Below are 24,323 nucleotides of genomic sequence, written 5' to 3' on the forward strand. Positions count from 1 at the left end.
TGGTGTGCGACCATGCTGGCCTCAAATACCGCACTCCTGCCTCTGCCTCCCGGTGTTGGTGTTAGGATTACAGGAGTACACTGCCATGCCCAGCCCCCATGTTATTAGCAACAGCTGAGAACCAGAAGGCTTGTGGTGTCCTAGGAATTATAGGAGGAAGCCATGCCTTCTAGCCCAGCTTACCCACGTGGCTGCACGCTCCTTTCAGGGCCAGTGTCTGGCCTGAGGTCAGCTTTTAGTACCAATGCCATATGGCTTCAAATCGCATATAATTTATTTGAAAAGATGTTGAATTTGTCACAAAGTAAAAATTTAAAATCTGTTTAGAACTCGAGTCTGGGCAAGATTGGTAGGTGGTGCTGTGCAGGGCTGCTCTGCCACCTGTGTTCTTAATGCTATTCAGCATGTCTGCCTCTGCTGGAATCCACAGGCAAAGGCTGTGAGTATTATTCAGCATGGAGCCCCGTCTGCCTCTGCTGGAATCCACAAGGCAAAGGCTGTGAGTATGGCGGGGCATGGTGTCCCTTAGAGCAGAACCCTGCTTCACTCACTGGACAAAGTCTCCTGTCAGCCAGGGCTCAGGAGCAGAGGGAGGCAGAAGCTGTGTCACCATCCCTGGAAACGAAGCGAATGAGTTCTAGAAAACCAGATGCGTGTTTAGGTTTGGTTTTAAACCTAGATGAGTGAAGAGATTCTTCAGGACTCAGGGTTTCAAGAACAATTCTGTCTTGGCTTGGCTGGCCTCAGCCATGGATGTGGCACAGCAGGGGATGCCAGAGGTTACAGGTAGAGCTTGATGAGCTCATCACTGACTGCAGAGGGGGTCAACACGCCCAGGTCCGTGAAGAGCAGGGTGATGAGGGAAGGAGATGTGTAGTCCACCCATGGGTGCTCCTCCTTCAGGTCCTGCCCATCCTGCAGAGACTTGAGAGTAGCTGCCTTGTACTGCAGGGGAAAGTGGAGTTAGCTGCTCACCCTGCTTTGGTGGGCACAGCCGAACACTGGCCATGGCTGTGCAGCACACTGGCTACAGCCACAGTGAGGAATTAACATTGCTAGGCCACACACCCCTCCTCACTCATGTGCTGGGTTGACTCCCCCAGGCTTCCAGAGAAACCAGTGAGTTGTTAATGCAATGGCTCATGCCAGCTACTGGCTAAGCCCTCCTGCTCAGCACTTGGCCAAGCCAAATGGACCTTCAATTCCAAAGCTGGGAATACTGGCTTCCCTTCCTCAGTATAAGCAGAGAAGTCTGTGGCAAAGGCCAGTACAAGGCCAACAGCACCAGGCCATCTCTGCTCTCATGGCAGGAAGTGAGCAACTTTCTGGATCACCAAGCTTTCAGGTGGAAGCCAGGCCCCCTCATATATGTAAAACTTGCCTTAAACTTATCTGGGACATCTTGCTGGTTTAGTGGGAAGAGCCGCACAAACTTGAAGCTTTCCGCAACCACATAGAAGGGCTTGTTCTGTGCTTTGGCGCACACAGCCATCTGGTTGGTTCCGATCTGAGAAGTCAAACCATGGAAGGAACCCAATGTATGTAACCTGGCTTTGGGTCAAAAAAGACTACTTAAAAGCAAACTGCAAATGCTTCTATGAGGATACATAAATGGCCTCCAAGTGTGTAAAAAGATTTTCAACCACATATATACCACAATTTAAAAATTTTGTTCATTGATAAAATTTCTCCAAGTTAAGGAATGACTACAAAGGTTGTAATGAAATACAATACTGAGGATGAATATGCTGGATTAAAATGAAAAAAAAATCTAGACAAGCCATGTAAGTACAAATTAAATTGACTTAATTTGTATATACCAATCTGAAAAAAAGGAACTATGACCAAAATTTGATCCCTGCAACCTGCTTGTGGGAATTCAGTTCTTTAGCTAAGTCAGCTGGGGAGGCTGACAGGCAGCTGCCTGCTGGTACCCTAAGACAGCAGTGTACCCCATCTTAGCAAGTCACTCCAAGAATGGGTGCACCTACCTTGTTAATTATTCCTCCATTTTCAACGACCCCTTCAGCACCGACTATAACTAGATCAGCTTTCTCCATGATGTAGCTGAAGGGGACAATAAGAAAGCTATCTGTTTCTGGCTGTTTATTGCATTACCACCCGGAAGGTCAGGTGATAGCCACATCCTGCACCTTTTCTCAAAAAAAGACACTTCACATGTGATGACTGACCATAGCACTGTTACAGGCATTAAGACCCAGCCTTTGCATCTTGCTCTTAAAATGCAGGCCTGGTGCTGAGGACACACCCTCCCTCTCTATGCATGCCAAGTTCTCAGGACAGCTTGCTCTAGTTGGGCAGCTATTAGTTTACAGGTGGGACGCCACTCAGTGTGTTTTATGAACAGGTAACCTTCAATCTGAAAAGCCTGCCAGGAGCAAGCCCCAGGGAGTGGGGGGTGGTGGCGGTGTGAGGAGAGGTGCTTACCCCACAGCAGCATCCAGCACCACGGTGACAGGGACGTTGAGGTGGCAGAGGGCTTTGGCCATTTTCTTACTAAAGATGACATTAGAGAATATTAGGGAAAAGTCCAGGAAAGTGATGCATGGGGAGTCACGCAGCTCAAGCATTTGACTGGCTTCTCATCAGTATGACACTGCTCTCTGCTTTCACTGCTTATCCCCCAGAGCCTGGCCCAGCCCTGTGCAGACAGACCCCCTGGTGGCTGGGCCAGTGCAGGTGCCTCCCGTGTATTCTCACCCTGTTTGCTCTCCATAAGACTAAGCATGGAACCGAGTGGTGAGATACTTGCCCAGACAGGTCGGGCTGTGACTCTGTAATGTACACACTGAATCGCTTCTTGGCGGCCACAGCTGCTTCCAGCACCCGCAGGACCACTCTGGAGTAGGCATGTGTCAGTATTCTCTGTGGACAAGGGAGCTCCATCAAAGGCTTGGCCCTGTGTGTGGCTACGCTGCTAGCCCTACTGTGAAATGGGCTCCTGGCACCCGAAGCTCATGGGTAGGCTTTCTCACAAATCCACTGTAGCCAGCAAGGCGAACTCAATAGGACTTGAAGTTCAAGCCCACTCACAAGCTGAAGAAGCTTGTAAGGAATGTAGCATGCATGTCCCTAGGCTTATGAGGGCACCTTTCCTATACCTAGGTACCAGGTAGGGCATGGGAACAAATTCAGTGGGCCAGTGGCAGAGCAGAGCCAAAGGGGACAAGTCCCTATTGTGCCTGCTGCTGTCATGTGCTCACCCCCACTTTTCTATAAGACCTGAAGTCTGATATGACTAAATATATAGGTCCCATAACTACAAGCCATGTGTGCTCAGGTGATATTTTATGAACTACCACATATGATCTCTACAGAAACAACTTGGGGGCTGGGAATATGGCCTAGTGGTAAAGTGCTCGCCTCGTATACATGAAGCCCTGGGTTCTATTCCTCAGCACCACATATATGGAAAAAAGCCAGAAGTGGTGCTGTGGCTCAAGTGGTAGAGTGCTAGCCTTGAACAAAAAGAGGCCAGGGACAGTGCTCAGGCCCTGAGTCCACGCCCCAGGACTGGCAACAAAAACAAAACAGAAACAACTCAGGAGTCAGGTGCTTGTGGCTCACGCCAGAAATCCTAGCTACTCAGGAGGCCGAGATCTGAAGATCATGGTTCAAAACCAGTCCAGGCAGAACACTGGAACCACCAGAACACTGGAAGTGGCACTGTGGCTCAAGTGGTAGAGTGCTAGCCTTAGACTGAAGAGCTCAGGGACAGGGCCCCCAAAAAGAACAACCCAGGAGACTGTAACAGGCTCCTTACCTATTGTCAGGCTGACCTACCACTTTTTGTTGGAAATTTAGGTTCTCACCACACTAACCAAAGCTGTAACCAAAGCTGTTTTGTTGGAAATGAAGGTGCTCAGATCTACCAACAAAACTTTTTTTCCCCCAACAGAAACTATTTGCCAAGACCCCACATGATTCAGTGCAGCTGCCAATGGCAATGCCAAAATCTGCACGGCACTGAAGTTGGCGAGGCTGCAGAAAGAAGTTCATGGCCTGGCCACCACCTGGTCCCAAAAGACTTTGTTTGCCTGTACAAGTTCTACTAATGCCTTGTCAGTCACTTGCTTAACAACATACTTCAAAGGCTGAGAAGAGGCAATAAGGCAGGATAAAATTTAAGAGTCAAGGGCAATTATGTTTTATGGCCAGTGGAGGCTCAGGCAGAAGTCTTATTGCCTGGTGCTGAGGACTAGCTTGACCTGCACTCCCTGTCTTCCTCCTGGAACTTGTAAAGAGTGGACAGCTTTGCATTGCACCAGTAGTGGCTGAGTCATGTTTATGGGCAAGTCTCCATCCACTGCTAGCAGATGCCTGGTATTAACCGGTCACAGGAGCTGCTCTAAGGATGGAGTTCAGGTTAACATATTACATATTCACACATATATACAAAGATTTCAATCCAGAATCATTCAAGCAGTCCTAGTGTTTTCCTGTGTTTATTTATAATGACAAGTGTCTAATGCCTCCACTAAAGAGCACTACTGCTCCACAAAACATCCAATGTCATTACACCAACCTAGGAGGTAGGTACTAGTGCTGCCTTTATTAACTTGTACTTTTTAATTTTATTTTAATGAGTGTGCTGGTCCTGGGTGCTGTCCCTGAGTTTCTTTTGCTCAGCTCCATTTCCAATACTGCCTTTATTGAACAGAAACTAAATAACTTGTCCAAGGTAGCCCAGCAGATAATAGCAGAGCTAAAATTTTTGGCTTTGCTCCTAAGTGCCACTATTAGAGATATTTACTCACCGCTCCATCTTTGATGAAAGTATGGCATAGATCTGCAATTTTACTTCTTGACAGTGATATTCTCCTGAGAAAAAGCTCTCCCCGTTCAATCATGATCTTTTTACATTTGGAGTAATCCTAGAAAGAAAACAGCAAAGCTGAGACTATCTGGAGACCAGCAAAACAGTGGAGTGTGTGTGTGTGGGGGGGATAGTTGAGGGAGGGCAGGGCTTACAGAGTACTCCAGGGAGGTAAGACTGATGAAGCGAAGGAAGAGCTCTCCACCAGACGACACAGCCACCGAGGAGTCCACACCACACAGGGTTTCTATGGCATTAGTGAGATTTGCTCTCAGGCCCTGAATTGTCTCCCCTGTAATGACCAAAGGATTAATGTGATGTTCATCTCAGTGTCACATAGTTCTCTGTTGTCATTCTCCCCCTACTCCCCCCCGCAAGTAATCAGCCTGAGCAGAAAAGTTCTTTATACTCCATCTCTAAAATAACCAGAAGGGGCTGGGAATATGGCCTAGTGGTAGAGTGCCTGCCTCGTATACATGAAGCCCTGGGTTCGATTCCTCAGTACCACATATATAGATAAAAGCCAGAAGTGGTGCTGTGGCTCAAGTGGTAGAGGGCTAGCCTTGAGCAAAAAGAAGCCAGGGACAAGTGCTCAGGCCTTGAGTCCACGCCCCAGGACTGGCAACAACAAAAAAAAAAAAACAGAAAAGGGCAGGGCTAGAGGTTTGGCTCAAGTGGTAGAGCACCTGCCTACTAAGTGTGAGGCTTTGAGTTGAAACCACAGTACTACCAAACCAACAAGAAACAAAAGAGGGAAAGAGAGGCTAACAAGGCTGAATCTTGCTTCAGTATGGTACTGCATGGAAGGTAATGAGTACTGGAAGCAAGACAGTGTAGGAGAGCCAAGTGTTTGGAAGAAACTGGAGACCCATGCCCCTAGGCCAGTCCCCTTCAGATTAACGCAAGCATTACTATTATTATCACTACTATTATCATATGAGCGATCACAGCACAATGAATGGCATGAATACTAGAATTTATTATGGAATATAGCACCTGCACAGAATTGGGGACAAAGTAGAAGTTCAAGACACATCTATAAAGTTGAACTTCTGTAATTTCAGCTTCATGTGAAATGTGAAAAAAGGGTCTTTTGAATCAAAGCCTATTTCAGTCAGTTATGACAGGAAGGACTGAAACCAGAGCCTTACTCACATACTAAGTGATTGACCTCTTGCGCACACCCCTGACCTAAAGGAAGCCTTTCTTTTCTGTCAGTAATGGGGCTTAACCTCAGGGCTTGGTGCTGTCCCTGAGCTCATTTGCTCCAGGCTAGTGCTCTAGCACTTTGAGCCACAGTTCCACTTGTGGTTTTTGAGTGGTTAATTGGAGATAAGAATCTCACAGGGACTTTTCTATCTTGGTTGGCTTTGAACCATGGTCCTCAGATTTTAGCTTCCTGGGTAGCTAAGATTACAGGTCTGAGCCACCAGTGCCTGGCTTAAAGGGAATCTTTCTGATAATAGCTTGGGGGCTTCTTCCAGGTTGAAGGCCTTGAAATGAAGACAGCAGCCTCAACATTTCTATTTGTTATTTGAAGACTTTCCTAAGGCCCCGACCGCTCAGGGGTGACTCTTAGTACCTACCTTTATCTCTCTTCAGGAACTCCAGTAAAGTTCGGATGGCAGCCACTGCTGAAGCCATGTCAGGGTCTTCTTTCATCTGAGACTTAAAGTATTCAATTAATTCTGGGAGAGAAGGAAAAACTTATTCATTACATTCATTCAGCCATTCCTCCTGCACTAGGTCAGTCTACGCTAATTCAAGACCAGCCACATACAGATAACATGTAAAGTTTCACCACCTCAGTGCATTTTTTTTACATTAATAAAACGTAGGGAGTGGACAAAGGGCAGGGGGAAGAGGAAGTGAGGAGTGTGTGCGTGTGTGTGTGTGTGCATCCGTCCTCCAGTGGGTTACCTCCTGGAAGCAGCTAGGGGGATTCAGTAAGAACTGAAAGAAATGAGTTCCAGCCTAGCAGCTAGAGCCTGTACAGCGATTTCCCGAAGCCCAGCGTGGGCAAGTAAGGTTGAGGTGGGCCCGATTCGGTTCTGCTTTGTTCTCAGCGATCTGTCTCGTCCTGTTTACCCTTTTTGTCCATGGTGGCCCCGGACCGCGGAAACCGACGAAAGAGCCGCCGTCAGCTCGCCGGCTGGAACCCCAGACAACCGCGCCGGCTGCGAGCCGCACACTGTGGGCGCCCGGCGCACACGCTCCGTCACTTCCGACGCCAGGGGGCGGGACCGTGAGAAGTGGCCGACGCCGAGCCACCTTTACGCCACTCTTGCGCGCCGGAAGTTGGGCTTTGCGCACTTCTGGTCGCTAGCCGGACATCTGCCAGCTGTACCCTCGGCGTCGCTGAGCCATGGTCTCGGACGGTGAGGGCGGCTATGGGCGGGACACTGAAGCCGGGTCCCGGGGCTGGACGACTCAGCCCGAATGGAACGTGTCTTTGGGCTTGGTGGGCCTCTCTGTCGGAGTAGCCCCTGTGTCTTTCATTCATTCAAGTGACGTTCTGGGTCGCCTCCCGTGTGCCGGGGAGCACAGCTGGGGCCGGGATACAGGGGAGGCTTGTGGAGCAGCGTTCCTGGGGGTGAGAAGCGTGAGCATTGACGGTCAGTTACGAAGGGGTTGAAGGGCGAGGACAGGACGGTGTGCTGACCAGGGTCGGGTGGACCTACTTTCGTTAGAAGTCAGAAAAGGGCGAAAAGGAAGGAAGACTTGACTACCAACTTCGGAGAGAAGTGCATTTTAAGTGAAAAGGCCTTGTAGGCAGGCGGAGCTACACAGTTAATTAACACTTGAGAGACATTGGAAGGTGAGGAGTTTTGCATTCAGGAATCAAGCTACTAGTTACAGATCTTTGATATCTTGTAGAAAAAGGTGAGAGATTGAGCCTTGTGAGGGTGACTTGAGGCGTGTAGGTGTTTTTCGGGTGTGTATCTGTGTGTTTCTTTTGACTCAGGATCTCAAAGTTTGGAACTGACCCTCCTATCTCAGACTCATTCCCAGTGCTGAGATTACAGTCGTGTGGCTGGTGTAGGATTTATCACAACAAAATCTTAAAGTAATTGCTTTCCCCTTTTGGTTGTCCCCCTTTCTCTCTCTCTCTCTCTCTCTCTCTCTCTCTCTCTCTCTCTCTCTCTCTCTCTCTCTCTCTCTCTCTCTCTCTCTCTCTCTCTCTCCCTCCCTCCCTCTCCCTCCCTCCCTCTCCCTCTCATCTCTCCCTCCTCCTCTCTCCCTCTCCTCCTCCTCTCTCCTTCTCCTCTACCTCTCTGTCCCTCTCCCTCTCTTCCCCTCTCCCTCTCTCCCCCTCTCTTTCCCTTCCTTTCCCACTCCCTCTCTCCCCCTTCTGCCTCTCTTTCGCACTCTCTCCTCTCTCTCCTCTCCTCGCTCTCATCTTCTCATCTCTTCTCTCCATCTCCCTCCCTCTGACCACAATCCTTTCACCCCAAACTATGGCTTCGTGAGTAGCTGGGATTTCTGGTGTGCACTATCATGCTTGGCTTGGTGTCTCACTTTTCTTTTTGCCTAGGGTGGCCTTGAACAACCATCCTCCTGAGTAACTGGGATTTCATCTTTTTTTTTTTTTACTTAAAAAAAATTGGTTCTTTGTCACACCTGGCCTAGCTGCTGAATGTATGGATGAACACTAGGCCAAAACAGCTCCTATATCTCCTTTTAGTCTACTATGCCTGAAATTCTACTGGTGACCCCTACTACTGGTTATTCCATGCCTTCTGTCCTTGACTAGGCATTAAAAATCCAAGTGTCTTGGGCTTCATTTGGTAGATATTTATTGGGTATTTGCTGTTTGCTGGATGTTGAAGATAAGTAGTGAACAGATTGGACAGAATTCCCTGCCTTGTGGTGTTTGTTGTGGAGCAGGGAGTAGGTGGGGCCTGCTGAGGGCCCAGTGAGTGGAATGTTAAAAAGAACTTGGCCTCTGTTAGTTTCTTGACTGTAGGGCGCTAAACATTGAAAGGCTGGTCTTGAATTTACTTCACATTCCAATGTTACCTTTGATTGATTTTCATGAGATAATGGTTTTTAATTTAATTTCTTGTTGATGTTTTCAGAAGAGGAATTGAATCTTTTGGTAATCGTAGTTGATACCAATCCAATTTGGTGGGGGAAGCAAGCCTTAAAGGAATCTCAGGTAAGATGGTATAAGGCCTTCAGTTGGTTCTGATTTAATTGGAGTATATTTATTTATTTATTTATTTATTTGGCCAGTCCTGGGCCTTGGACTCAGGGCCTGAGCACTGTCCCTGGCTTCTTCCCGCTCAAGGCTAGCACTCTGCCACTTGAGCCACAGCGCCGCTTCTGGCCGTTTTTTTTTCTGTATATGTGGTGCTGGGGAATCGAACCTAGGGCCTCGTGTATCCGAGGCAGGCACTCTTGCCACTAGGCTATATCCCCAGCCCTATATATTTTTTTTAAGATAAGAGCTTTGTTAAAATATAGCTTACCTACCATAAAATCCTGGCATATATCGTTCTCTCTCTCTCTCTTTCTCTCTCTTCCCCTCCTCCCCCGCTTCTTCTCTTTCTCTTTTCTCTCTTCCATGAGATAGGATCTTATTATGTAGCCCAGGCTGGCATTGAACTCTTGATTCTCCTTCTGCTGGAATTACAGGCATATGCCAATAGGTCAGGCTTTAGACCATTATTTTCACTACACAAAGTTCCCTCATACAGGAGTTTGTTAGTTGCTGACCCCATCCCCTGTCCCTATTGCCTTCTAGATACATACCATACATACCTTCTAGATACATACTATCTAGTCTTTAAAAATAAAAAAAAAATTATTATTTTCTTCTCCAACTAATCAGCAGAAGGCTGGAAATGGAGGTGTAAGCCAAATGGTAGAGTGAGGGGCCCTGAGTTCAAGCCCCAGTACTGGCACAAAAATTATAAAAAAGAAATTTTTTTTGCCTATAGTTTTGTTTTTTGTTTTTTGTTTTTTTTTTTGGCCAGTCCTGGGCCTTGGACTCAGAGCCTGAGCACTGTCCCTGGCTTCTTCCCACTCAAGGCTAGCACTCTGCCACTTGAGCCACAGCGCCGCTTCTGGCCGTTTTCTGTATATGTAGTGCTGGGGAATCGAACCTAGGGCCTCGTGTATCCGAGGCAGGCACTCTTGCCACTAGGCTATATCCCCAGCCTTTGCCTATAGTTTTGGAGCAAGGGAGCTCTTGAGCAAATTTCAGTGAAATCTTAAGACTGGGCATAGTTATCTGCAGTGCTAACTTGTTTTTCCCACGTCTTCTCTTTGTTCACCAGTTCACTCTATCCAAGTGCATGGATGCCGTGATGGTGCTGGGGAACTCCCACTTATTCATGAATCGCTCCAACAAACTCGCTGTCATAGCAAGTCATGTTGAGGAAAGGTAGGAGTGACCATTGTCTTCTCTCTCCCGACCAGTGCTCGGTGTTCATCAGGATTTGTGCCTCTTGGCATTCACTCTTCCTAGTCCAGGTTGCCAAAGGAATTTTGTCTGTTGCAATGAGACAGCCAGTGCATCAAGAAGCAGTACCTGTGTGCATCGATGCCCATGAATACTGAACACCTCACACATAGTGGGACAGCATATGATCCATTCATTCCATCCACATACATTCAACTCTGTCACTCCCCTTACCTGGCTCTCATCTCATCTGCACAGAGGCAGCTTAGCAGCTTAGAGGGATGAGGGGTCCTACTTTCCTTGAGCCAGACTTGGCTCTGTTGCTCATGGTGTGACTGTTTCACTGGTCTGTGTCTGGAAATAGGGATTTTCTTGTGATTCTGGCTCTCAAACCCAAGCCAGCTGTTATTTCTGGTGCTTGGATAAGGAACAGTGATCTTTATTCTGTTAGTATTTGGGGGTGAACTCATGACCTTACACTTAGCTTGCTTGCTTGCTTGGATGGCGCTTTACCATTTGAGCCACACTTCTAGCCTGAATTTTTGCTGGTTAGTTTTGGAGCTGATGTCTCAAACTGAATCTCTTGAGTCCTAGTCTGCTGAGTATCTAAGACTACAGGTGTGAGCCACTGGTACCCTGCCACAGTGGTCTCACCTAATAGCACTGTAAAACCTGGCTATGTTGTGAGCCAGATGTGACTCATCATAGCACCAGGCCTGACTTATTTTACATATTGTTTGTGTTATTGTTTTTCTTCAGCGCTGGGATTTAAACTCAGGGCTTGGAGTTTGCTAGCTAGATCCTGTTCTACCACTGAGTTCTTGAGCTTTTGTGCTCAAGTCCAGTGCTCTACCACTTGAGCTACAACTCCACTTCCAGCTTTTTGGTGCTTAATTGGAGATAAGAATCTTATGGACTTTTCTGCCTGGCTGGCTTCAAACTGGAATCCTCAGATCTCAGCCTCCTGAGTAGATTAGCTAGGATTATAGGCAGGAGCCACCAGCATCCAGCTAAGCTGGGTATTCTGAGGTGGGGCCTCAGTTCTTGTCCAGGAATGCATGGACCATAACCTGCCTGTTTTACGCTTCCTGTTGTAGCTGGGGTGACAAGCATACACTCAATGCTAAGTGGATAAGGGGTCTTGTGAATTTTTCTGTTCAGGCTTGCATTGAACTGTGTTCCTTCTAATCTCAGCCTCCCAAGACACAAAGATCACAGGTGTGAGCTACCAGAACCTGGCTCTGGTTTATATATTTCTTAAAAATGAGCCAGGCACCAGTGGCTCATACCTGTAATCCTAGATACTCAGGAGGCTGAGATCTGAGGATTGCAGTTCAAAGCCATACCAGGCAGGAAAACCGGAGAGACTCTTATCTATAACTAACCACCAGAAAACTGGAGGTGGTGCTGTGGCTCAAGTGGTAGAGGGCTAATCTTTAGCTGAAGAGCTCGGGGACAGCGCTCAGGCCCAGAGTTCAAGCCTGATGACTGACCCAACCCCTCCCCCCCCAAAAAAGAAGCATATTAGCTGAAGTTGGTACGTGCCTGCAATCCCAGGTATTTCGGGAATGGGACAGGATGGCCAAGAATTTGAGGCTAGTCTGGGTAAAGTTTGCAAGATCTTGACTCAAAAACAAAATGCAACCAAAAAGGCAAGGGACATACCTGAAGAAGTAGAGCACCTAACCAGCATGCACAAGGCTCTGGGTTCGGTCACTGGTACCACAAGTGAAAAAGGAATGAAGGATGGAAGATGTGAGGGAGGAAGAAGGAGGAAAGAATAGAATGATATGCATGCAGAACCCATGTGGTTTATTGGCTTTTCTGCTGACTCTCATGTTGTACTCATGAGGGCGAGGTCAACATGCCACTGTACTGAGGGCTTGCTGCCATTTCAGCCGGTTCCTGTACCCTGGGAAGCACGGCAGACTTGGAGACTTCTTTGGGGACCCTGGCAACCCCCTTTCTGACTGCAATCCCTCTGGAAGCAAAGACGGAAAATATGAGCTGCTGACGGCCGCAAATGAAGTGATCGTTGAAGAGATTAAAGATCTGATGACCAAGAGTAACAGCTTTTATTATTTATTGTTGTTGCTGTTGTTGTAGTGCTGACAGTTCACAAATGGAGTTGATTGGGGAGGTTCTTTTTTTTATTTTTAGTCTTCCATTCTGGTTTTTTGTTGACCTGGTTCCTTAAAATATATTTTAAAAATTCTGCATATGCTTTTACTTTTCTTCCTCTGAATTTTCTCATCCAAATTTCTTTGCCTTTTACTGTCTGTCATTTGGCTGTATTTCCATTCATGAAGAACACTTTGGTTTGAAAATGACTATAGTTGAAGAAAGTATTTTAAAATTAACTTTTTATTGCTTTTGACTGTTTGTAGATGACATAAAAGGCCAACATACAGAAACTCTGCTGGCGGGGTCCCTGGCCAAAGCACTATGCTGTATCCTTGGATCGCATCGCTCCAGGGGATGGGGTGGGGTGGGGCTCATCTGCATAATGCACAGATTTCACTTCTAGATGTAGACATTTTTTAGATTTTGGGGGTTGACATTCATGGGGACATGAGCTTAAATTCCTTAATGCTAAGAAATTAAGATATTCATAGAATGAATAAAGAAGTTAAAGGTAGGAGCCTGTGTTTTCTTATGAGAACTGTAATCCTACTGTATGTTTGGTGGATGATTAAAGATTGAGTAGAAAGCCTCCTATGGGGCTGGGAATGGAGCTTAGTGGTAGAGTGCTTGCCTAGCATGCATGAAGCCCTGGGTTCAATTCTTTAATACCATATAAACAGAAAAAGCCAGACGTGGTGCTATGGTTCAAGTGGTAGAGTGCTAGCCTTGAGCAAAAAGAAGCTCATGGACAGTGTCCAGGCCCTGACTGAGTTCAAACCCCGGGACTAGCCAAAAAGAAAGAAAGGAAGGAAGAAAGAAAGAAGGCAAGCTACCTATGTTTGCTGAGCCACACCCTATCAGTTCAATGGTAACCCATTTTATTTCTTTGTAGATAATCAAGAGATGAAATCAAGGATACTGGTAAGATATAAAACATTGTCACTATGTTCACGTAGAGCTGCAGATGATTAGAAAACATAATGGGAGGGGCTAGATATGGAGATCCGAGGTCGGGCACTGCCTGCCAGCATGTATAAGGCTCTGAGTTTAGTCCCCAGCAGCACAGGGAAAGATGAAGGGAGGATTATGGGTAGAAGCCAGCCAGCTAGCCAGAAAAGTTTGTAAGACCCAACCTCAAAAATGACCAGTATGGGAGTGTGGGAATATGGCCTAGTGGTAAAGTGCTTGCCTTGCATACGTGAAGCCCTGAGTTTGATTCCTCAGCACCACATATATAGAAAAAGCCAGAAGTGGTGCTGTAGCTCAAGTGGTAGAGTGCTAGCTTTAAACAAAAAGAAGCCAAGGACAGTGCTCAGGCCCTAAGTATAAGCCACAGGACTGGCCAAAAAGAAAAAAAAAAAAAAAGACCAGTATGGGCTGGGAATGTGGCTTAGTGGTGACGTGCTTGCCCAGCAGGTACAATGCTCCAGATTTGATCCCTAGTACCACACACACACACAAATGACCAGCAAAAAACAGAGCTGGTGGTGTGGCTCAAGTGGTAGAGTGCCAGTGGTAGAGTTCAATCCACTTCTGGCTTTATTGTGGTAGTTTATTGAAGATAAGAATCTCACAGGCTTTTTTCTCCTGAGCCAGCTTTGAACCTCATTTTTCAGATCTCAGTCTCCTGAGTAGCTGTGATTTCAGGTGTGAGCCACCGGCACCTGGCCATAAATTGATTTTTTTTTTTTTTTTGGCCAGTCCTGGGCCTTGGACTCAGGGCCTGAGCACTGTCCCTGGCTTCTTCCTGCTCAAGGCTAGCACTCTGCCACTTGAGCCACAGCGCCGCTTCTGGCCGTTTTCTGTATATGTGGTGCTGGGGAATCGAACCTAGGGCCTCGTGTATCCGAGGCAGGCACTCTTGCCACTAGGCTATATCCCCAGCCCCCATAAATTGATTTTTAAAAGTCAAGTTTACTCACAAAAGTACAGGTAGAGGGCTGGAGATATGGCCTAGTGGCAAGAGTGCTTGCCTCATATACATGAAGCCTTGTGTTCAATTCCTCAGCACCACATATATAGAAAGCAGCCAGAAGTGGTGCTGTGGCTCAAGTGGCAGAGTGCTAGCCTTGAGCAAAAAAGCCAGGGACAGTGCTCAGGCCCTGAGTCCAAGCCCCAGAACTGGCAAAAAAAAAGAAAAAAAAAGGTACAGAAGAAAGAATGGCCAGTTCTGGCATTTGAAATGTTCATCCTGGGTAGAAAGCAAAGAATTGTCAAATGATGGGCTTTTCATTGTTTGCTTATGGTTCAGTAAGGTCCCAGGGCTGATGGCAAGGTTGGGGCAGCAGGGTGCTCCCATGGGTCATTGCTGTGGGGTGGTTGGTACAGCCGTTTGGTAATTTATCAAAAGTGAATGCATACATTTTGGCTGATTGTGTTCAGGAGTAGTCAGATAGTTGTGCAAAGAGTATGTGGTCAGAGCATTGATTAAACATGTGGAAACTGCTTCCATGCCCTTTGTAGACCACTGGTGGACAGTGGAAGTCTCTGAAGTGAGAATAGTGTATACAGGCATTGAAGCCAGCGGGGGCTGCCTGCTGAAGGGTACAGGCCACAGCACCGCTATGGACCTGGGCCTGGGAGGTTCACTCTGACTTCAAGCAACAGAAAAATCCCTCAATGACATACATAGTTCTCAGAACTCAGCCCTGCCATTAAGTGATACATGATTCTGTTCTATTTCATTGACATAAAGATCTCTTCATAGGGGCTGGGAATATGGCCTAGTGGCAAGAGAGCTTGCCTCGTATACATGAAGCCCTGGGTTCGATTCTCCAGCACCACATATCTAGAAAACGGCCAGAAGAGGCTCTGTGGCTCAAGTGGCAGAGTGCTCGCCTTGAGCAAAAAGGAAGCCAGGGACAGTGCTCAGGCCCTGAGCCCAAGGCCCAGGACTGGCCAAAAAAAAAAAAAAAAAAAAATCTCTTCGTGCTGTAGATTGTAGACTGGGAAAAAAGCAGGCTGTGTGACTGTTGGTAGTGTATACCTCTGTATGTGCATGTGTGCGTGTGCACACTCTTGGTCCTCATCTGGCTGTTCAGGGTACTCTTCTCTGTGTGGTAGGATTTGGGGAATTCTGCTGTCAGCTGTACACTCAGGTATTATTTAGTTGTGGTACAGCGCAAATTGCAGACATGACAGTGGCTGTGTCTTGCCATGGTGTAATGTTAGGGGTCGGGTGTGGCTGGGGAATTAACAGGGTGTGCTTTTCAGGTGATCAAGGCTGCAGAAGACAGTGCGCTGCAGTACATGAACTTCATGAATGTCGTCTTCGCTGCGCAGAAGCAGGTGAGTTGAGGGCCACCCTTCAGAGAGTCCTGCTTCCCAGAGAAAGAATCACTTCCAACAGTTCTGTGATTGACTCAGGTGCTTTAGTAGTGGATTAGGAGTCTAGAGTCCACACGGGGGCCTGGTCACTTCTCAGTTGGGTCCTGGGCCCCTAGAACAATGCATAAAATGCAGTTTTGCACCATGTTGGGGATGCAGGCAACTCTTTTAGCTCATCTTAGTCCCAGTTAAGAATCTCTGGCCTCACAGCTTGCTGTCTTTTTTTTTTTTTTTTTTTTTTGCCAGTCCTGGGCCTTGGACTCAGGGCCTGAGCACTCTCCCTGGCTTCTTTTTGCTCAAGGCTAGCACTCTGCCACTTGAGTCACAGCACCACTTCTGGCCATTTTCTGTATATGTGGTGCTGGGGAATCAAACCCAGGGCTTCAAGTATACGAGGCAAGCGCTCTTGCCACTAGGCCATATTCCCCAGCCCGCTTGCTGTCTTTTTACTTCAGTAGGGTGTATAAAGGCATGCTATTTTTGGCTGGGAATGTGGCTTAGTGGTAATAGTGCTTGCCTAGTATGTATGAAGCCCTGGGTTCGATTCCTCAGCACCACATAAACGGAAAAAGCCAGAAGTGGTGCTGTGGCTCAAGTGGTAGAGTGCTAACCTTGAGCAAGAGAAGCACAGGGACAGAGCCAGGTGCTGAGTTCAAGCCCCATGACTGTCAAATTAAAAAAGCAAAAAGATTTGGTATTTTTACTTTGCAAATAATTGAAATGTTCATATGAATTTAGATTAATGCATTTTCTTTCTTTTTTTTTTTTTTTTTTTTGTATTTTCTTTCTTTACTTTTGCCAGTCCTGGGGCTTGGACTCAAGGCCTGAGCACTGTCCCTGGCTTTTTTTGCTCAATGCTAACACTCTACCACTTGAGCCACAGCGCCTTTTCTGTTTATGTGGTGCTGAGGAATTGAACCCAGGGCTTCATGCATGCAAGGCGAGCACCCTACCGCTAAGCCATATTCCCAGCTCTAAGGCGTTTCTTTGATTTTTTTCGTTTCTTTGATTTTTTTTTTTAAAAGATTTTATCCATGTGTAATATTCGCCATGGAAGCATGGCAGCATGAGGCTTTGAGGATCATGGGAGAGTGCAATAACTACAACCCCAAGTTTGGTGCTGCAGCTGCCACCTGTGAAAGATTGGCCTTACAGTCTGTGCATGGGGAATGCTTGTCTTGAGGATAGATAGTCATTATCCTTACACCTATAATGTTTTGAATGTTCTTTCAGAATATTTTGATCGATGCCTGCGTTTTAGATTCAGATTCAGGACTCCTCCAGCAGGTATGTTTTTGGTGAATGCCTGGTATTGGTGGGAATAGAAAATCTTTTTTATATTGGTACATTTTAAAATGATACTACTGGGCTGGGAATATGGCCTAATGGCAAGGGTGCTTGCCTTGCATACATGAAGCCCTGAGTTCGATTCCCCAGCACCACATATATAAAAAATGGCCAGAAGTGGCGCTGTGGCTCAAGTGGCAGAGTGCTAGCCTTGAGCAAAAAGAAGCCAGGGACAGTGCTCAGGCCCTGAGTCCAAGCCCAGGACTGGCAAAAAAAAAAAAAAAAAAAAAGATACTACTTTGGATATCTTGGGTTAAATGAAGTGTTACTAATTATGTGTGGTGTATTATATTTCTGTTGGGTAACAAAGTTAGAGGTAGCTTTTTTGCCACAGAAATCCTGAAGTGGAATTGAATTTTACTTTTAATGTAGACAAATATAGAATAAAAAAGTCCTAAAATAATTATCAAGATTTTTATTAATGTTAGTTGGCTACAAGAATTGCATAAATTCTTTTTTTTTTTTTTTTGGCCAGTCCTGGGCCTTGGACTCAGGGCCTGAGCACTGTCCCTGGCTTCTTCCCGCTCAAGGCTAGCACTCTGCCACTTGAGCCACAGTGCCGCTTCTGGCCGTTTTCTGTATATGTGGTGCTGGGGAATCGAACCTAGGGCCTCATGTATCCGAGGCAGGCACTCTTGCCACTAGGCTATATCCCCAGCCCTAGAATTGCATAAATTCTTGGCTATAAGAAATGTTATTTCTGGGGCTGGGAATATGGGCTAGTGGTAAAGTGCTCGCCTCGTATACATGAGCCCTGGGTTTGATTCCTTAGCACCACATATATAGAAAAAGCCAGAAGTGGTGCTATGGCTCAAGTGGTAGAGTGCTAGCCTTGAGCAAAAAGAAGCCAGGGACAGTGCTCAGGCCCTGAGTTCAAGCTCCAGGACTGGCCAAAAAAAACAAAAAAAGAAAGAAATGTTATTTCTGGTTTTCTTTTCTTTCTTTCTTTCTTTCTTTTTTTTTTTTTTAGTTGATTAAAATATAGGGGTGGGGCTCAAGATCTTTCTTCCTGGGTTGTTCTCAATCCTCTGATCTCTGCTTCCCAAGGAGCTAGGAAAACAGGCATAAGCCTTGTGCCCAGCAGTAAATCTCTGAAGTTTTCTATAATTTCTTTCTCCTTTTTTCTTTCTTGGTCATGAGTCTTGAACTCTGGGCCTGGGCGCTGTCCCTGAGAGCTCCTCAGCTCAAGGCTAGGGCTCTACCACTTTGAGCCACAGAGGTACTTCCGGTTTTCTAGTGGTTAACTGGAGCTAAGAGTCTCATGGCCTTTCTTGCCCAGCAGGCTGGCTTTTCAATCCTCAGATCTCAGCCTCCTCAGTAGTTAGGATTACAAGTGTGAGCCACCAGTGCCCAGCTTTTAAAAAAAGTATTTACTTAATTGTTATTATAAACGTGACTCCTGGGGCTGGGGTGTAGCTCAGTCGCAAAGCACTTGCCTAGCAAGTGCAACGTCCTAGGTTCGATGCCCAGTACCAAAAAAGAAAAGACAAAATAAATAAATGTGACTCCTCCAATGCTAAAACTCTGGATTTTTCTATGTAGCCTTTGCCTCCTATCCCAGTGAGTGGCAGTACAGTTCACTTGAAAAGTCAAACCCAAACCTGACTCTTCCTGTCTGTTCTCTTGCTCTCCTTGCATATCTATCAGCAAATCTTGTTAAGTCTGTCACTAACCAGACTCAGGCCAGATCCTGAATCCGGCCACCTGTCTTCCTGTCATAGCTGTCTCCTCTGCAGGGGGATGCAGCAGTCTTCTGTCTCCCTTTATCTTCCTGTCAAAACTGGTTCTCACTCAGCAGTCAGAACTCAAGAGATGAGATCATGTTACTCCCTTGCTTAAACCTTCCCCTCAGATCCCATTGATCTCTTGTCGCTCATGTGCAGTGTCCTCGCCTCCTTACTCTCCACAGATACAGAGTGCTCCTGCCATCCCCTGTGCCTTCTGCTCGGCCCTCAGGCATTCCCTCCCATAGCCTGCTACCTGACCTCACTCACGTCCCTACTCTGGGTCACCTCTGCAGAGAAGCCCTACCTGACCATTTTTCATTTCTCTTAGAAATGATCTTAGCCTGTAACATTATTCCTGTGGTAACCATCCTGGTTTACCCTGTCTTTCTGAACATACCAGAACACTCACTTTGTGAGGACAGGACCCTGTTTGTCTTGTTCACTGCCATAGCCTCTTAAGAGTGGGACTGTAGGGCTGGGAATGGTGGCCTAGTGGTAGAGTGCTTGCCTAGCATGCATGAAGTCCTGGGTTCAACTTCTCAGCACCACATAAACAGAAAAAGCCAGAAGTAGCGCTGTGGCTCAAGTGGCAGAGTGCTAGCCTTGAGCAAAAAGAAGCCAAGGACAGTGCTCAGGCCCTGAGTTCAAGCCCCAGGACTGGCAAAAAAAAAAAAAAAAAGAAAGAAAGAGTGGGACAGTGGCATGAAGATTGCTCCAAGAAGAGTTGGGAAATCAGGAATCGGCCTCACACACCACCTGAGCCTTTGTAGACCTAACCAGCCCCTGGGGAATCCTGAGTAGGTGCTGGTTTAGCAGATAGTCCTTTGTGTGTCTTGCAGGCGTGTGACATCACTGGAGGACTCTACTTGAAGGTGCCTCAGATGCCATCGCTTCTGCAGTATTTACTGGTAATGAGCCAGCAGTTCACCACGTGGCTGGATCGGACTGTAGTCTGCAGCAGGCAGGCTGGTCATGGGGTCATGGGGAGGCATGAATGGCTGGGGAGGGGGGGTGGGCTTCAGGGCCTCTCTGAACCCTGAGCTGCATGCAGAACACCACATGACTGTTTACAACAGTGCTCAGACATGGTTGCATGGATTCTCTGTTCTGATTTCTGGTATTTTTTGCCCTTTTTTTAAAAAATATATTTTTATTTTTTGTTGGTTGTGGGGCTTAAACTCAGGACCTGGGCACTGTCCCTGACCTCTTTTGCTTAAGGTTAATGCTCTAACACTTTGAGCCATAGCTCCACTTCTGGTTTTATGGTGGTTAATTGGAGGTGAATCTCACAGAGACTTTTCTGCTTTGCTGGCTTTGAACTGCGATCCTCAGATCTCTGCCTCCTGAGTAGTTAGGATTATAAGTATGAGCCACCAGTGCCCAGCTTCCCTGTTTTTTTTTTTTTGTTTTTTTTTTTGCCTGTCCTTGGGCTTGAACTCAGAGCCTGAGCACTGTCCCTGGCTTTTTTTTCTATAGCCTAGCACTCTACCTCTTGAGGCACAGCACCACTTCCAGATTTTTCTGTTTATGTGGTGCTAAGGAATTGAACCCAGGGCTTCATGCATGCTAGGCAAGCTCTACTGCTAAGCCACATTCCCAGTCCCTGCCCTTGTTTTAAACAGAAGTTCCCTTGCCTTAAAAAAATTTTTTTTTTGTTCCACAGAAGGGGATTTCATTATATCTCTACACTGTTGTAGTATGCTCCCCTCTCATCCCCATTACTTTTTTTTTTTTACAGTGGGTTTTTCTTCCTGATCAGGACCAGAGATCTCAGTTAATCCTCCCACCCCCAATTCATGTGGACTACAGGGCTGCTTGCTTCTGCCATCGAAATCTTATTGAAATTGGCTATGTCTGTTCTGTGTGTCTGTCAAGTAAGTTCATGTATTGCTTTTCTTATTTATATGGTGGGGTAGGGGAAGAAAATATCTCCACTGTGTGCTTTTTAAACCCTCCTTTTTTTTTGTTTTTAATTTATAGTTTTCTGCAACTTCAGCCCCATCTGTACCACATGCGAGTAAGTATCAGGTGTGTGAAAGGCTCACTCTTTGTAGACTAGAGCCCTAAAACATATTCTCTGTAATTTCAGGACAGCCTTTAAGATTTCTCTTCCTCCTGTACTGAAGGCCAAGAAAAAGAAACAGAAGATGTCCACGTGATTTGAAACAACAAATACAGTACAGATGTCATCACTTAAGGCCATGTGTAGGCTTTCTGTGGTGGGATCTCTATTGAGAAGTCTGAAAAATCAGCTATGTATAGGATAACTTCTTGCAGAAAATGCTTGAAAGGTGTATTATCCTGTGTTTTTTGCAGATAATTGTCTCAAGGGCATCCTATGCAGCACACCTTGAAGCCTCCTCTGGCTGGTGTTTGTACAGAAGTGGGGTTAAAGCACAAATTTGAGACTTGTATTTGTTTTAAGGCAGCAGTCAGTCTTACAGCAGAAGCCAGATGATGACTGTTTTTTGCTGGTGCTGGGGACTGGCCCCAGGGCCTGCCTTGCACCTGGTGGGAAGGCACTCTGTTCTGTTGCTGTGCTTCCTTAGCCTTTGTTTTTATTGTTTTTTAAGTATATTTGCAAAAACACATTTGTGTAAATAAGATTTAAATTTTCTTTTTAGAGTATCTCAGAAGCTAAATTTTATTTAAATAATTTGGTGTTTGGTTGGGTATTTCCTCTACATTTGATCTTCTGCATTTGCTGAATTTTTAATAAATGCACAAAGATTTTGGTGATCACTTTGCAAATACCTGTTAATCATCAAGATTGAGAATCACTTTGTCTCTAAAAAATATTGACTACTTTAGGGGCTAGGGGTATGGTTCAAGTGGTAGGGTGTTGTTGAGCAAGCATAAGGCCCTGAGTACCACCAGTAAAAAGATTTACTGTTTCACAGACTAAAGGTAATGAAATAACTTTTAAGTCTAGGAATGTTTCATAGATAAGAAGATGAATAATCTTTGAAACAAGCCAACAAGGCTTTGGTATTTTTTTTTTTTTTTGCCAGTCCTAGGCCGTGAACTCAGGGCCTGAGCACTGTCCCTGGCTTCTTTTTTGCTCAAGGCTAGCACTCTGCCACTTGAGCCACAGCGCCACTTCTGGCCATTTTCTGTATATGTGGTGCTGAGGAATCGAACCCAGGGCCTCATGTATACGAGGCAAGCACTCTTGCCACTAGGCCATGTCCCCAGCCCGGCTTTGGTATTTTTTATTTGAAATATTTTATATTCTTGGTTCTGCTCAAGTCTCTCTCTTTTTTTTTTTTTTTTTGCCAGTCCTGGGCCTTGGACTCAGGGCCTGAGCACTGTCCCTGGCTTCTTTTTGCTCAAGGCTAGCACTTTGCCACTTGAGCCATGGCGCCACTTCTGGCCATTTTCTGTATATGTGGTGCTGGGGAATCAAACCCAGGGCCTCCTGTATATGAGGCAGGCACTCTTGCCACTCGGCCATATCCCCAGCCCCTCAAGTCTCATTTTTTTTTTTTAATTTTTATTGTCAAACTGATGTACAGAGAGGTTACAGTTTCATACGTTAGGCATTGGATGCATTTCTTGTACTGTTTGTTACCTCCTCCCTCATTCCCCCTTCCTTCCCCTCAAGTCTCATTTTTAACTATTATGTTTATGATGTATTTTATATAAATTTGCTAAAAAAATGTCATACATGGCTGAATTATTTCATCTTATTCACTGTTTATCTCTCTTTCTCTTTTTTTTTCAGTCCTGGGCCTTGGACTCAGGGCCTCAGCATTGTTCCTGGCTTCTTTTTGCTCAAGGCTAGCACTCTACCACTTGAGCCACAGTGCCACTTCTGGCCGTTTTCTGTATATGTGGTGCTGGGGAAATCGAACCAAGGGCTTCATATATATGAGGCAGGCATTCTTGCCACTGGGCCATATTCCCAGCCCCTCACTGTTTATCTTAGACACAGTTAATGCTTCTTCACATCTATACATTGTTGTTGTTAGTTGTGGGGCTTGAACTCAGCACCTGGGCACCATCCCTGACCTCTTTTGCTCAATGAATGACTTCTACCACTTGAGCCACAGCTTTACTTTTGCTTTTTGAGTGGTTAGTTTTTTTTTTTTTTTTTTTTGGCCAGTCCTGGGGCTTGGACTCAGGGCCTTAGCACTGTCCCTGGCTTCTTTTTGCTTAAGGCTAGCACTCTGCCACTTAAGCCATAGCGCCACTTCTGGCCATTTTCTATATATGTGGTGCTGGGGAATTGAACCCAGGGCCTCATGTATACGAGACAAGCACTCTTGCCACTAGGCCATATCCCCAGCCCCTGAGTGGTTAGTTTTAATTAAGAGTCTCACAGGGGGACTGGGAATGTGGCTTAGTGATAGAGTGCTTAGTAGGCACGAAGCCCTGGGTTCAATTCCTCAGCACCACATAAACAGAAAAAGCTGGAAGTGGTGCTGTGGCTCGAGGTAGAGTGCTAGCCTTGAACAAAAAGAAGTGAGGGACAGTGCTCAGGCCCTGAGTCCAAGCCCCACGACTAGCAAATAAATAAAAATTTTTCAGGCTGGCTTTGAACTGCATTTCTCAGATCTTAGCCTCTTGAGTAGCTAGGATTATAGGCATGAGGCACTGGTGCTGGCCACATGTATATTTTTAGCTGGATGTGGTCAAATACCAGATCATTTTATATTCAACTCTGAAGCTCAAAGCTTACCAAAGTTATACATGAAAGTATTGTTACAAATATATAGTACCAGATTTCCAGGTATTCCAATTCCAAGTAAAAGTATTCCAAGTAAAAATACTGAGAGATACGATGTTTGCTTGCTTGTATTTTACATTAAATTAAGCAAAATTCAATTTATTTGAAATTTTTACTGGCCAAAGAGGGTTTTTTTTTTTTTTTTTTTTCTCAAGGCTAGCACTCTGCCACTTGAGCCACAGCGCCACTTCCGGCCTATATATATGTGATGCTGAAGACTTGAACCTAGGGCTTCATGTATACGAGACAAGCACTCTTGGTTTTTTATTTTATTTTATTATTATTTTTGCCAGTCTGGTCCTGGACTCAGGGCCTGAGCACTATCCTTGGCTTCTTTTTGTTCAAGGCTGGCACTCTACCACTTGAGCCACAGTGCCACTTCTGGCCATTTTCTATATACATGGTGCTGGGGAATCGAACCCAGGGCTTCATGTATAAGAAGCAAGCACTCTTGCTACTAGGCCATATTCCCAGCCCAAGAGGGCTGGTTTTAAATATGAGTTTTAATGCTGGAAAGGTAGAATACTCGATTGTGCTATAATAGTTTAAAAGCCATACAATTACTGGTTTATTATTACTATTATGACTACTAGTACTGGGGATGAACTCAGGGCCTTGTCCCTTAGCTTTATTACTCAAGGTGTTGCTCTACCATTTGAATTGCAGCTCCACTTTCAGCTTTTCTGGGTAGGTTTATTTTTTTTTTTCTTTTGCCAATCCTGGGGCTTGAACTTGGGGCCTGGGTGCTGTCCCTGAGCTTCTTTTGCTCAAGGCTAACACTGTACCCCTTGAGCCATAGCACCACTACTGGCCTTTTCTATTTAT

At 45.9% G+C, this 24,323-nt stretch overlaps 2 protein-coding genes and 1 long non-coding RNA gene across 4 annotated transcripts; 1 reads left to right on the plus strand and 2 right to left on the minus strand.

Moving 5' to 3' along the window:
- Nucleotides 1–39: 39 nt before the first annotated feature.
- LOC125349207 lies at nt 40–18,400 on the minus strand. Its single transcript, XR_007210481.1, has 3 exons — nt 18,387–18,400; nt 14,939–14,944; nt 40–166 (listed from the first exon to the last, which is right to left on the minus strand). It is a non-coding gene; the product is annotated as an uncharacterized LOC125349207 (long non-coding RNA).
- Eif2b1 (eukaryotic translation initiation factor 2B subunit alpha) lies at nt 674–7,067 on the minus strand. The gene is made up of 9 exons (XM_048343120.1): nt 6,926–7,067; nt 6,424–6,525; nt 4,993–5,129; nt 4,779–4,895; nt 2,774–2,886; nt 2,449–2,517; nt 1,992–2,067; nt 1,382–1,507; nt 674–945 (listed from the first exon to the last, which is right to left on the minus strand). The coding sequence occupies exons 1-9, from the start codon at nt 6,936–6,938 to the stop codon at nt 781–783; spliced, it is 918 nt and encodes a 305-aa protein (XP_048199077.1). The 5' UTR covers nt 6,939–7,067; the 3' UTR covers nt 674–780.
- On the plus strand, nt 7,077–21,788 carry Gtf2h3 (general transcription factor IIH subunit 3). Of its 2 annotated transcripts, XM_048343117.1 has the most exons (13): nt 7,077–7,215; nt 8,917–8,996; nt 10,120–10,226; nt 12,143–12,309; nt 12,632–12,694; nt 12,850–12,879; nt 13,261–13,289; nt 15,582–15,656; nt 16,929–16,982; nt 19,609–19,677; nt 20,508–20,643; nt 20,750–20,786; nt 20,859–21,784. In XM_048343117.1, exons 1-13 carry the CDS (start codon nt 7,203–7,205, stop codon nt 20,926–20,928), a joined length of 930 nt encoding a protein of 309 aa, XP_048199074.1. In that variant the 5' UTR covers nt 7,077–7,202; the 3' UTR covers nt 20,929–21,784. The 2 variants fall into 2 exon arrangements, with proteins under 2 accessions (XP_048199074.1, XP_048199075.1); XM_048343118.1 differs by lacking the exons at nt 7,077–7,215; nt 10,120–10,226 and having other exon boundaries at nt 20,859–21,788.
- The last annotated feature ends 2,535 nt before the right edge of the window (nt 21,789–24,323 follow it).

The sequence above is a fragment of the Perognathus longimembris genome, chromosome 3 (genome assembly GCF_023159225.1).
Source record: "Perognathus longimembris pacificus isolate PPM17 chromosome 3, ASM2315922v1, whole genome shotgun sequence".
Taxonomy (NCBI): Eukaryota; Metazoa; Chordata; class Mammalia; order Rodentia; family Heteromyidae; genus Perognathus; species Perognathus longimembris.